Source organism: Petromyzon marinus, chromosome 55 (assembly GCF_048934315.1).
Source record: "Petromyzon marinus isolate PM22_M1 ecotype Great Lakes invasive population chromosome 55, UKy_Petmar_22M1.pri1.0, whole genome shotgun sequence".
In the NCBI taxonomy this organism is placed as follows: Eukaryota; Metazoa; Chordata; class Hyperoartia; order Petromyzontiformes; family Petromyzontidae; genus Petromyzon; species Petromyzon marinus.
In genome coordinates this window covers 5,393,237-5,406,818 of record NC_133721.1, presented here as the reverse complement: position 1 = coordinate 5,406,818, position 13,582 = coordinate 5,393,237, and the positions used below count along the sequence as shown (strand labels likewise).

The window sequence follows — 13,582 nt, the reverse complement described above, 5'->3', positions numbered from 1 at the left end:
ATAGGAAGCCAGTAAAGTGATTGGAGAACTGGCATTGATGAGCTTTTCTCCCTGTCAGGAGAAGGATGCTGGTGCAGCTGACAGTCGACCAGCTGCTAAAGCTGATCGCCCACGCTCCAATTCTGGACGGGAGCTCACCGACGAGGTGAGATCGTGTGCACTGGTTGTGTGTGAGGGCGTAGTGCTCGCTAACAGCAATTGCTCCAACAGTGTTAAGGCTTTACTGGGGATCTTTTTTGTCACTTGAGGGCGTAGTGGGGAGCGGTAGTATAGCGTTTAGCGTGCTGTGCTACTAACCTAGCGACCAGAGTTAAATTTCTGCTCACGTCCAACACCAGTGATGATTATCTGAACCGGTCCCCTCGGTTGACTCCGCTTCAAATGAGCATCTGGTGCGGTGTGTAAACATCGCCACTGGGAAGACAAAGGCGGTTGCGCGTGGTGCTGGCCACCTTCTTCCTTGTGTGCTGTGCCGGCCTTCAAAGGTGCTCATTAACAGCACATGCCCCAAAAGTCTTATGGCTATATGGGGGAAGTCTGTCTTTTTGTGTGTGAGAGAATGTATCTCTGTGGGTGGAGAGGAAAGATTTGTAGTTAGTACCAACCTGGCAACCTGAGTTCGATTCCTAGCCATGACTAACAGTGGCGAATATCTCAACCTGTTTTGAACTTCTGTTAGGTTAACTCAGTCTCAATTGAGTACCTGGTGTCATGTGCAAACAGCAGTGTTGGGTAAACAAGTGGGTGGGCATGGTTCTGGTCATACCACTCACTCTTTAACCACACTTGCCCCAACAGTCTACGTGGCTGTACAGGGGAGACCTTTGTCGTTTTGTGGGGTCTTGTGAGTTTGATAATAGTCATATAATGACACGTGTAGCCTAGAGTTTCAATACATTGTCACGATCTGGGTGTGTGAATTATTTCAATAATCCATTCTTGTCTATTTTGTATTCGTAGCGTGCGTGTCTCATGCGTTGTGGGTATTTTGTATCACTGCACCCTTTCATACCATCTCAGCTGTGTTGCCTGCATCAAGTTTATCAATTGTCTCGTGCACATTAGTTTAAATGTACATCGTGATATAATAGTCATACTTCTTGTACTCACAATTCCACGCATGTGCAGTAATCGCAGGAATCACCAACCCAGACTGACCAAGTGGACAGATTCCTCTCCCAGCAGTTGATCGACGACCGGTCTCTAGCATGTACAGCGACAGTGACGTGATTAGGAGTAAGCCGCTGCCGTCGCCGCCGTTTTTTAAGTTGTCCCCTGTTGCCCCGGCAGGAAATCCTTGCGATGGTGATCGTCAAGAACCTGGACACGGGAGAGGAGATTCCGCTGAACCAGGCCGAAGAGATACTCCCAAAAGGCCACAACCCCTTGGCTTTGCACATCATGCGGCGCACTAAGGAGTTCATCAGGTGGGCGGGGTGCCTGGTGGGGATTTGAGAGATGGGGCTGAGCAGGGTTCTTTAAGTGCCTTTTTTCCCCCCCAAGTTTTGGGCAACCTGTTGATCAATTACTCGCTTTTTTCTGCAGAGCCGAGTCCCTAACAGCAGCGCAACGTTATACTAAAGTTTTGTTGGTATTCGAGCACCGTTACAGACCGGCGGACAGACGGCAGGGTGGGACAGACAGCTAATTAATGCGTAACCGGTCAAATTAACCTTGGTTGGCAAACAAGCAAGCAAACAATATTGTTGACAACATCACTGCATTGTCACACACCAACACGCTGCGACGAAGTGCACACCTTGACGTGCACACCTTTGACGGCCTCCAACGATGTCCTGTGCAGCAGCATAGGTGCAGCGGGCTCGGACGATGAGGAGAAATGCCAACCTCAAGGGGTGGAACAGGATGGCAAAAAACTCAAGCAGAAAACGTGAGTTGCTGGCTAAACTATATAAAAACTGAAATAGTTTTTGTTTATTTTATCAGCTAAGGCCCACTGAGCTTTATGGCTCTTTTTCAGAAGTGACCTGGCCACAAAGGGATAGCGCAACGAAGTGGCTTATTGCGTGGAAATGTATAGCAGCCAAATACTCTAGACGTACATGTTTTGACTATGTGGAGGGAAAAATTGGAGGACTTGGGAGAAAAATCCACGTAACTACGTGGAGAGAGACGTGAAAACTCCCAATATAAAGGCGTCGGGGTCTGTATCGAACTCGCAACCTCCTGTATAGCAGGCGAGGTAGTTAACATCTCACCACCGCGAGAGCCAGTCCTTTTGTTATTGCTCTCCGGAGCGCACGTTCGGGTCGTGCCGCGTGCTGCTCGGCGTGGCGACCGACGTTTCGCTGCTTCAGGAACTGGAACGATGTCCGAAACGTCAGACACCGCTCCGGACGACGCGTAGAAAAGCGTCATTGAGCCATTACGGCACAACCGGCGAAAATATACACGGTACCAGTTGGGGGGTTCTCGCCGTTCACTTCTGTGGCGTTTTATGGAAATTTCGATTTTCATGAAAAGTGAAAAATAGAACGTAAATCTTGAGAAAAATAACAACATTTTAAAAGAATGCGATTATTATTTTAATTGTCAAAGTAAGTCAAAAGTTCTCTGCCCTTGCCGACTCGTGCTCCTTCACAGAGTTCAGCTGAAGCGGTTACTTAGAATACTTTGTTATCCTTTGTTTTTTCATGTAATGTTGTACTTTGCTAGTTATGCCTTCAAATGCTATGCTATGTTGTGCAATGATATGCATACTATCCTGTACTAAGCCACACTGTGCAAATACTATTTGCCTTTACTATTCCATGCCACGGTGGCGAGATATTAAGTGCCTCGCCTGGTAAACAGGACGCTGTGCGTTCGATCCCGACCCTGACACCTGCTGTGTATTGTGGGATTGCATGTTCTCTCTGCGGTCGCGTGGATTTTTCTCCGCGTTCTCCGGTTTGTGGCCAGGTCGCTTCTGCAAAAGAGCTGTATGGCTCAGTGGGCCTTACCTAGTCAAATAAAACATAGTTCAGTTTAATAGTTTAGTGCCTGTTTAACACGTAGGCTGAGTTTAGTGCCTGTTGCGCTGTTAAGCCATGCTACGTTTTTCCATGCTATGGTTTTCACATGCTACGTAGTACTCGCGTTATATCCTAAAAAAAAAAAACCCTTTAGATCTAAAATGTAAATCTTGAGAAAAATAGCGAAGGAAATAAAAAATGCGATTATTATTATTTTAATTGTTAACGTTAAGAGTAAGTCAGAAGTTCTCTGCCCTGCCAAGCCTTGCCGATTCGTGCTCCTTCACAGAGTTCAGCTGAAGCGGTTCCTCGGGAAATCGATGAAGAAGGCCAAGGTGTTGGCCGAGGAGTACGGCGAGCGGGCCGTCAGCAAAGTGCGCAGCGTGCGGGACGAAGGTACAGCCTCTCGGGAGCGAGGGCGCACACACAAAGACACCAAAGATCCCCCGTATAGCCTTTTAACAGACTGTTGGGGAAAGTGCTGTTAGCGAGGAGCACCTATGAATGCCGGTACGGCACACGAGAGGGTGGGTGGCCAATAACACGCCCGGAGCGCCTTTGTCTCCCCAGTGGCGATGTTTACTCACCGCACCTTGTACTCTTTTGAGGCGGAGTCGACGTACGGGAGGCCCAGGACCGGTTCAGGTAATGAGCACTGGCGTTGGCCTTGATCGGGAATCGAACTCTTGTCGCTGGGTACCGTAGCGCGGCGCGCTCACCGCTGCACCACCGCGTCCCGCAACGTACATATATACGTAGGCTCACACGCGTGTCCGCGGCGGCACGCTCCCCGTGTCCCTCGTCCCTGGCCAGTGCTGCACGGGGAGCAGGAGGATCAGTCGAGCGACGAGGAGGAGGGGATGCCATACACGAGGCCCGTGAAGTTCCGCGCCGCACACGGCTACAAGGGGCCCTACGACTTCGACCAGATCGTCATGGTGCAGGACCTGAGCCAGGAACACAAGGTGAGCACCTGTGATGCCCTGAGCCGTCCTGTGACGCCCTTGCTGTGATAACCCTGCGTTGTGAAGATGAGCAACTATGTGCTGGGCTCCTCGGCGTTGTTGAGCCAATCTCAGCCGTGCCCCGTGTCCCTCCGCACTGCCCAGGGCGCCGTGTGGACCATGAAGTTCTCCCACTGTGGGCGGCTGCTTGCGACGGCCGGGCAGGACAACGTGGTTCGCATCTGGGTGCTCAAGCAGGCGCACGAGTTCTTCAGCAACATGCGGCAGAAGTACAACACGGAGGGTACGCAGAAACGCGCTCGCACGAGTGTGGGTGCGTAGAAATACTTTTGTGTTTAGTTTGTTGTCATTTCCCCGTACCTCCGATTATCACGGTTGGCTACGCACGGTGCGAAAGAAGTCCAACATACATACATTGAAAACCTACACGTTGAACTGTGGTTACTTCTAGTCCCTCAAGGCCTTTTGGGCTGTTGGCGATGACCATTTCCTTCACCAAACTAGTCTCTGAAGTGCCTCTCCACTCCCCTGTTCGTTGCTGCGCCTTTCAACTGAGGGAACTTCCATCCCCGCCCACTGTTTGATCGTTGCCTTCCCCTTCTCCCGAAAACCTGCAGCTTCAGTAGTAATAGGTTTTTACCCTTTTATCTGGCACAAAAACTGACACCTTTATACAAGGGATCATGTTTGCAATAACCACAACAAGTAGTCAAAATGCAAACAAAAAAGACAACTCTGATAATATGCACTGTCCTTGACTTTGATTGGTCCACACCCGAGACGGCTTTTCTTAGAGCCCAGTCTCCACTGGTGTTGGACCAGAAGACGCCAAAAGGCGTACAACTCAAAAACAGCGCACCATCAGAGTATTGAGCTTACCCCAAGCTCTCAATACTCTGATAGTGCGCTGTGTTTGAGTTGTATGCCTTTTGGCGTCTTCTGGTCCAACACCAGTGGAGACTGGGCTCTAAGAAAAGCCGTCTCGGGTGTGGACCAATCAAATTCAAGGACAGTGCATATCATTATCAGAGTTGTCTTTTTTGTTTGCATTTTGACTACTTGTGGTTATTGCAAACATGATCCCTTGTATAAAGGTGTCAGTTTTTGTGCCAGATAAAAGGGTAAAAACCTATTACTATATCTTGTTACTGGCAAAGGAGGTCTCATAATGTAACCTGCAGCTTCCTTCACCTCACTTGACCTGGCAGCCTTGACTTGTTGTCAAGGCTGCCGCGTCAAGGAGACTTCCTTGTTTCTTTGCTGCTCATGAATTCTCTGGAAGCCGTTTAATTTTTTTGCAAAGGCAGTGATTCTCTCCTGTTGCCTCGTTCTTCAATCAAGAGTTTCAAGCGGCAACTTCCTTCGCGTAACTTCCGGAGGGGGACACCTGTGACGTGGTTTGGGCTGGCCACGAGAATCAAGACAAGTTCACCTCTGGTTCCTCCGTGCGGACTCACCTGCGCGATAGCGATTTTTATTTTCGTAGCTTCAGACGATGCTCGAGAGTACTCAAGAAGCTGACTTTGTACCGGAGGTGTTGCGCGGTCACGTTAACGCGCGGACTCTTTGGTTCTTTGACGTCCACCTTTGTCTGTCCAGGCCGGGTGTCTCCCTCTCCTTCCCAGGACAGCCTGAGCTCCATCAAGTCGGAGACAGAGGTATACGGCAAGCGCAACTACAACCACATGGCTTGTGCCAGGCTAGGTGCACGTTCCCTACCGTCTCTAAGCGGCGTGTGTCCGATAAATCTGCCCTCAAATAATGAGCCCCTATTTCTGTGAGACGTGGAGCCTTGTGTAATTTCCACATTCCCATGTCGAGGCTACTCTCTGCAACAAAGGATAATTGAGCGATTTTTTGTTTTTATGGAATTGCCTGGAATGATAACGATGATGGGTTGAGTCATCTCCAGACTAGGATGTGAACTCTGAACCGTCCAAATATGAGTCAAGCACGTGGACAAACTGACCCATAGCAGTGGCAGCAACAAAAATAACATGTGCACAGCATGTTGCAGCATGGAAACCTCACCCGGTGCTTGACTATTGTCCCTCTAACCCACAGCAAGTACAGCCAGTTCTGCAACGCGAATTGGATATGACGCGATGAATGTATGAGGGAAAACATTTTTTATAACGCGGATGTGAATTTAATATATAACGCGATTTGAGTGAACGGAACTACGTCACGCGAGTAGCAATAAGTGGTCCTGCGGCTGCCTCGCCGTTGCATCATCACACAGGGCATCGGGATGCTGCTGGATGCTTCCAGATGCTACCCACGCACTTCAGTGTTTGTTCAGCCCGCATACACGTCTTACGTGTTTCCGCGGACTGTGCTTTACCCTATTATTTATTATAACGCGATTTTTGTTCCATCACGCGGTGTTCTTCTGGAAGCCAACTACCTCGTAATAGGAGAACAGACTGTACTGCAATAGATTTATACATCGACAGCCCTCATGGCTTTCCGTTGCTGGATGACGGCCTCCATACAATGTGTGGGTCACGGAGGGGTTATTTTTTTGCACACTTCACGCCGGTCAGTGTGCGTTGGCGGAGACGTGGAACGTAGGCGTGGGAGTACGCAATCGCAGTGCAAAAGTGAATCTTTCTGCACTGCCCTCCGCTGCCCTCCATGTGGCACAGCCCCGCAACCTGGCGCGCGTCACAGCCACGCGTTGAGCCCGGCCTGGCGTGCGCGGTGTGACTGGGTCACACGCGACCCGTGTAAGATTTGGACTTTATGAATCATTAGACGCAAGCTCAAAGCAGAATATTGAAACCGGGCACGAAAATCAACTCGGGGCCAGTTCTAGCGATGCCAGTATCCAGCTTATATAGACTAACCCCTAGGTCGGTGTTAGCCGCGGAGGGCGTGATGGTTTTCTTTTTTCATTACTGTTGCTCGATGCCACCTGCACCGCTATTGTAATGTGCATTTATGCCTACCTTTATTGAGGGCGACATTGGCACGTAAAATTAAATTGATTGATTATATCTGTATTTGGTTGTCAGAATTACTCCTGAACCTAGTGATCAACAGAAACATATAATTGACACGTTGCAACGCTTGTTCTCCATGGCAGTTAAATTTGTTTGGCTGCGTCGGGTGGAGGAGGGTTCATGATGCACATCTGCTCAGATCATTACGAGACCAACCCCAAAAATCAGTGATGAATCCTCGACTAGCCCGGCGATAACCTTAATTCTCTGCCAGCCAATCCGGCACATAGCCAACTCCAGTGCTCACCTATTGATGAGCAGTGCTTCTCATGGCACAGATCGCCTCTCCGGACGACTCTGAAAGGAGCGACAGTGCGGCACCCTTCAGGAGACAGCCTTTCTGTAAATACAGCGGACACACGGCCGACCTGCTTGACCTGTCATGGTCAAAGGCAAGTACGCATCGACGCACGTGCCTCTACCCTTCCCATTCACCACCTCCTCCTCCCCTTGGAAGAGATCTTCACCACCACCATCACCACCGTTGCTCGCGTAACCAGTACGTCCACACAACACCACTACCAGCTCGGCCAGTATTATCCACTTGAGCACCACTGGCTCAACCAAGGGTTGTTTGCCATTCCCACCACCATTCGCACAGCCAGCACGTCCTCGCTGACGTCGCTAAGCCCACAACTGGCGTATCCAATACCTTAACCGCTGCTTCTACGCTACCGCTCAACCAACTGCAGTGTGTCGTCAAAATGACGTGGCCAGATATACCGTGCCCCGGTTTACTCGAAAAAAAATCTAAATTTTACTCCCGAAGCTCAACTTTTGAAGAGCATGCAAAGCAACGCCAACTAGTAAAACTACAGAATGATCATGGTGTGGCGCTGCGGTGACAAGATAATGTTAAATAATAATAATGGTCAGCCGGGGTGGTGAGATGTTAACTACCTCGCTTGGTATACAGGAGGTCGTGGGTTCAATCCCGACCCTGACGCCTGTATATTGGGAGTTGTTATGTTCTCCCTGTGGTCGTGTGGATTTTTTTCCGGGTCCTCCGGTTTTTCACTCCACATTTAGAAACATGCATTCAGAGTATTTGTCTGCTATACATTTCCACGTGACGAGCCACTTTGTTGGACTATCATTTGTGGCCAGGTCGCTTCTGAAAAAAAGCTCCATAGCTCAGTGAGCCTTACTTGGTAAAATAAAAAGTTGAGTTTATTGTTTTTGTTTATTTTTACGTACGTTGAATTTCCTTCGCACCGTATGTAGCCAACCGTGCTAATCGGAGGTGAGGGCAAGGACAACAAACTAAACGCAAAAATCTGTTAAGTTGTTGTCCTTCCCCGCACCTGCAAGTCGCACTTTTCCCTACGTACGGCGGCAAAGAAGTTCAACATGCATACGTACGAAGCAAAAGGTGAATCTCTACTCGCGCTCTCTCGACGCCCACAGAACTACTTCCTGCTGTCATCATCCATGGACAAAACGGTGCGGCTGTGGCACATCTCGCGCAAGGAGTGCCTGTGCTGCTTCCAGCACATCGACTTCGTCACCGCCATCGCCTTTCACCCGCGGGTAACGCGCCACGCTCGCTCGCTCGCTCGCGGAATCCGTCCGTGACTTCTTTTGCCTGTCAGGCACTGCTCCACCGAGTGTGGGATAGGGTGTGCGGAACAGGATTAGTCGGGGGTTTGGCTCTGTGTTAGCCGTGACTGGAACAATGAACGTGCATTACTGTTGGTGGCTTCCAGCCAAATGATAAATATATCACAATCCCCGTGATAGCTTCCAGTCTAGGTATTGGAGGATCACTTGTTACAATACAATAGGGGCTACTTATCCGGCAGTCCGAGTTGGTATTCTGGCCATGGGCTAACTTGAGAGGTGATTATCTGAACTGGTCCTGGACTGCTTCTAGGTCCACTCAGCCTTAAATGAGTACCTGGTCTGGTGTGTAAACATTGGCACTGCGGAGACTCAATTGGCGCCTGTCCATCCAGCAGAATAACAAGGTACAACCGTTGAGCGGGGCAGGTGGTGGGGTAAAGTGCAACTACTCCCACCTCTTCCAAGACGTCTGGTCATTGTGGAAGAAGAGGTTCTCTCTAGAGGCCTCTCTCTTGAAGGCCCTTCTGCCAGCAGTAGCATGAGAAAGTAATGGCAGGGCAGCACCTTTTCCTTGTATACATACATATGTGTACATATGTATACAAATGTAGCGACTAACTCGTAAAAGATAAGACTTGGAGGCACTTTTTTTATTAACAAGCACCATCGGGGTTAACACTCTTAATATTTAGTCCGTCTCTTGTCGGCGACGCAACTCGGCCAGGACAGTTGGTAGGCTGCCTGACAAGTGAAGACGGTGAGAAGGACGGCGAAGACTCCAACAACAGCCCCGAGGTCCCCTACATGGGTCCCTATTATACTGTCAGCGTGGCCTCGCTCCGCCCCGGGCCACGCCCCCTTGCTGGAACCTTCTAGCGGGTTCCTGGTTGTGCCCCTTCTGTGACCTTTCCGCTAGATCCCCCTTCTCGTGTGTATCCCGGCCTGCTGACGTCAGGGCTGCCGTAAGCCGCAGATCTCCTTTCCTGCCAGCAGCCAGAGCTATGCCACTACACAAAGATAATTACCCCCCCCCCATATTGCCTTGAGCAGACTGAGAGCAAGTGCTGTTCGTGAGCACCTATGAAGACCGGCACGGTACACGAGGTGGTGGGTGGCCAGCACCACACCCGACCACCTTTGTGTACCCAGTGGCGATGTTTTTTTTACACATCACACCGGGTACTCATTTGAGGCTGAGTAAACGTAGGGGAGGCACACGATCGGATTCAGATAATTGTCACTGGTCGTGGTGGCCGTGAGCGGGAATTGAACCCGGGTTGCCGGGTCCGTAGCCCAACACACTAACTGCTACACTAGCGCTCTCCACACATATACACAATCACACACTCTTTGGTTCTATTCGGTAAAATCACACACTTATACACACGGCCGGATTAAGTTTGATTGGAGCCCGGGGCTGGTCTAGTATTGAGGGCCCATTTCTGCAGACTCCTTTACCACCACCACACATGCCAAGTACAAGTTTAATGATCAAAACTATGTTGTTTTTAGTAAATAAAACTCAAAAGTAATACAATGGTGATGTTATGGCTGTAATTTACAAATTACACTGCAGTATCTCGCAATGCTACAACTGTCATAAAACAGTTTATTTTGGTGGCGCTCCTAAAGAAATCCATGGCCCTGGGCAGCAACCCCTAAAGCCCCTGCGTTAACCCAGCCCTGTGCATTATTTCATACATACCAAGACAAAGATCCTCCATGTAGCCTTTAACTGACTGATGGGGCAAGTGCTGTTAGCGAGCATCTCTGAAAGGCAACATGGCACACGAGGGTTTGGCCAGCACCACACCCGGCTACCTTTATCTCCCCCAGTGCTGATGTTTACACACCTCACCGGGTACGGATTTAAGGCTGAGTCGACCTAGGGGAGGCCCAGGACCGGTTCAGGTATTCGTCACTGTCGTGGGAATTGAACTCGGGTCATCGGGGTCGTAGCGCGATGCACTAGCCGCTGCGCTTCCACCCCCCCCTCCCCCCATTCAAACGTATAGTTGCATGTACAGCTTGTGTACATGCACGATGTAGATATTACACTTTTTATTTAACCAGGTAAGGCCCACTGAGATATATCGCTTATTTTCAGAAGTGACCTGGTCACAAACGGATAGCTGAAGGAAGTGGATTTATTTCCTATGGAGATTTCTAGCAGGGAAAAACTGGAGGATCCGGAGAAAAATCTACGCGAGCACAGGGAGGGAGACATGCAAACTCCAAATATACAGGCGTCAGGGTCGAACCCACAAACTCCTGCGTAACGGGCGAGGTCGTTAACATCTCGCCACCGCGCGCCCATCTGAGAGACTTGTGTCCTGCCGCTTTGCGCAGGACGACCGCTACTTCTTGAGCGGCTCGCTGGATGGCAAGCTGCGGCTGTGGAACATTCCCGAGAAGAAAGTGGCCCTCTGGAACGAGGTGGACGGCGCCACCAAGCTCATCACGGCCGCCAACTTCTGCCAAAATGGCAAATTCGCCGTCATCGGCACTTACGACGGGCGCTGCGTTTTCTACGAGACGGAGGTGAGTTGGTCCGTGCATCAGGCATGACACGGGGAAGCATGGCGCTCCCCTCTCACTCGTAAGTGTCCGTTACTTGTTGTTTTGTCTTTCCTTACTTGATATTTATGCAGGAGAGCCACATTCCGATAACGGACGTGTATGTCATCCGTTTTTCTTCCGATTTCCATTTCGATGACCAGAAGAATAACTAAAGGTACCGAGGCTCCCACAAGGCCATGCGGAAGGGCGCGCGGTACAATTTGGTACCATCTATTGTTGAGTGCGGTTGTGCTGCTACGGTTCTCTTCAGTCAGTAGAATGTCTTAAAAAACAACGACGCTACAGCGCTCTAAATAAAATTAATGTTCACCGCTTGTGCACGTTCCGAGATTCAGCGGTGAACGGGACACCCATCTTGCAACTTTCAGATGTCTCAGAAAGGGTTAAGATGTTTTCAGCCAGTGAATGATTAGTTGTTTATTACACATGTGAGAGAAAACCGGAGCACGCGGAGGAAACCCACACGTGCGAGGGGGCAGCACTATCCCCGTACAGATGGAAACAGATGGCGATTAGTCCACTTGATGTACTGCCTCCTCCCCGACGCTCATGGGAAGGGAGTTTCGCAACATTCGTGTGACCCACCAACTCTCGCTGCTGCCTCCACAGGGCTGGATTACAGGGCACGGGCAGCATAGCTACACCACCGCCTGGCTAGCGGAGATGGTCTTTGGCAGCGAGGGTTCACAATGATGGATGGCCATTAACAAAAATGTGGCTTACTTGGTAGTGCTCGTTTTATTGAGACCAATAGACCAATCATAGTGATTGATGATGATGATGATGACGATTGCAGAATGCCGAAAAAGTAATGTAAATTTTATAGATTACGATGATGAAGCTTTGAGCTGATCCTCAACCTGGATTCGAACCCACAACTTTTGATTGTGGGTTGAGCGCTGTACCGAATGCAGCACGTTGACAAAAGGGCCGCACATGTACAACTCATGCCCGGATTATAACCGCGTCCCTCGTGCGCGCGTGTGGTCCTGACGGTGATCTTGGCGGCGGCGGCGGCGGCAGCACCTCAAGTACTTCACGCAGATCCACGTGCGATCCAGCCGAGGACGCAACCGCGTCGGGCGCAAAATCACGGGAATCGAGCCCCTTCCTGCGGAGAACAAGGTGCGGTACCGGCCCTGTAACTTGTGTCCAACCCAATCCCCTCGCCTCCCTCATCGCACCAGTCCCTGCTGCCCCAGTAGCGGCCTCTACGCAATTGGTGGGGAACCGATCGCCCCGTCCGTGGGCCAGACCGGCCCACGACTTCATTTCATACGGCCGGTGGTTCTAAGCTTATGCGATGTAGCCGGAAAACGTTATCCATTCATCACTACAAGCTTCTTAGCCGCACCCTGATCGGGCACTAGAGGGGGGCAACGCTGCGTTTCTAAATTCCGCGTGCTCGCACATTTTTTGTGTGCTCAATCATCTTGCTTTTGACAACACTTGGCTTGAGATTAGGGTTATACGTGTCACGTCTGGTTGACCAGTGGGGAAGGTATTTGATGAAAGTCAAAAATATTCGGCCCTCGGTTATGAGCGGGTTTCCCCACTTTATGGTCTACGCCAGGGGTGGGGAACCTTTTTTCTGCCAAGGGCCATTTCGATATTTATATAACATCATTTGAGGGCCATACAAAATTATGAACTTAAAAATTAGTCTGTTATATTTGGTCAAACATTTAATTAACTCACCCCTAATGCGATGGCTGGAACTGCTTCTCTTTGGTGAGGCGTGTGGTGCTGTTAGCTGATATTGATGATGTTGCTACTCGCAACTGCTTTTCCAGGTTTGCTCCTAGATTTATTGAATTTCGAGTCCCGCCTGCGGTTGCCTTGGCAGGGCCAGAGAGCAAATTATTTTACGGGCCTCATACGGCCCGCGGGCCGGACGTTCCCCACCCCTGATCTACGCCCTCAAAAACTGATACTGTTAAGAGGTGACCAGAAGAAAAGGCTCACCATTTCGCCTGACCCGAACTCGAGCCCTAATGCTCAAATTGTCTCTAACATTATCCCTGGCCATTTCTTCTAACCCAAACCCTGACTCTTACGTTAACCCTAACACTATCCGCCACACACTAACCGTGACGCCAGTTGCATTGTGATCACGGAAAACACGTCAGGATTGTACGTTCAACGCAGTGCCGTCCGTTATTTTCCTTTTTGTGTCTTCGTCGGCAGATCCTCGTGACTTCAAATGACTCGCGAATCCGCCTGTATGACCTCCGCGACCTCTCGCTCTGCATCAAGTACAAGGGCAGCCTCAACAACAGCAGCCAGATCAAAGCCAGCTTCAGGTGAGAGGCACCGCAACTGCCGCTCGCATATTGCGATCCGGAGTCTGAAGGGCCTGTCTCATAGAGGATCTCCCTCCGTCTTGCCGTCGCGAGACTGCCGGCTCACGTGTCCGTAGAGGCAGTGCGCTCATCCTCTGAGCCAGTGGTAAAATTCCACTTTCCTCTTGGTGGGGGCAAGTTTATCGATAAAA

The 13,582-nt window shown here is 50.2% G+C and overlaps 1 protein-coding gene across 2 annotated transcripts in view; it reads left to right on the top strand.

Annotated features, from left to right (window-relative positions):
* The window catches only part of WDR44 (WD repeat domain 44), a 44,882-nt gene that overhangs the window by 19,349 nt on the left and 11,951 nt on the right, over positions 1-13,582 (top strand). The window contains exons 6-17 of one of the 2 annotated variants that reach the window (XM_032974877.2): positions 59-145; positions 1,291-1,427; positions 1,808-1,891; positions 3,265-3,371; positions 3,789-3,940; positions 4,085-4,223; positions 5,540-5,598; positions 7,224-7,337; positions 8,353-8,475; positions 10,858-11,049; positions 12,112-12,213; positions 13,276-13,391. In XM_032974877.2, the coding sequence (XP_032830768.2) occupies positions 59-145; positions 1,291-1,427; positions 1,808-1,891; positions 3,265-3,371; positions 3,789-3,940; positions 4,085-4,223; positions 5,540-5,598; positions 7,224-7,337; positions 8,353-8,475; positions 10,858-11,049; positions 12,112-12,213; positions 13,276-13,391 (1,412 nt within the window). Of the gene's footprint in view, positions 1-58; positions 146-1,290; positions 1,428-1,804; positions 1,892-3,264; positions 3,372-3,788; positions 3,941-4,084; positions 4,224-5,539; positions 5,599-7,223; positions 7,338-8,352; positions 8,476-10,857; positions 11,050-12,111; positions 12,214-13,275; positions 13,392-13,582 lie in introns of both variants that reach the window. The other variant, XM_032974876.2, reaches the window with a different exon arrangement.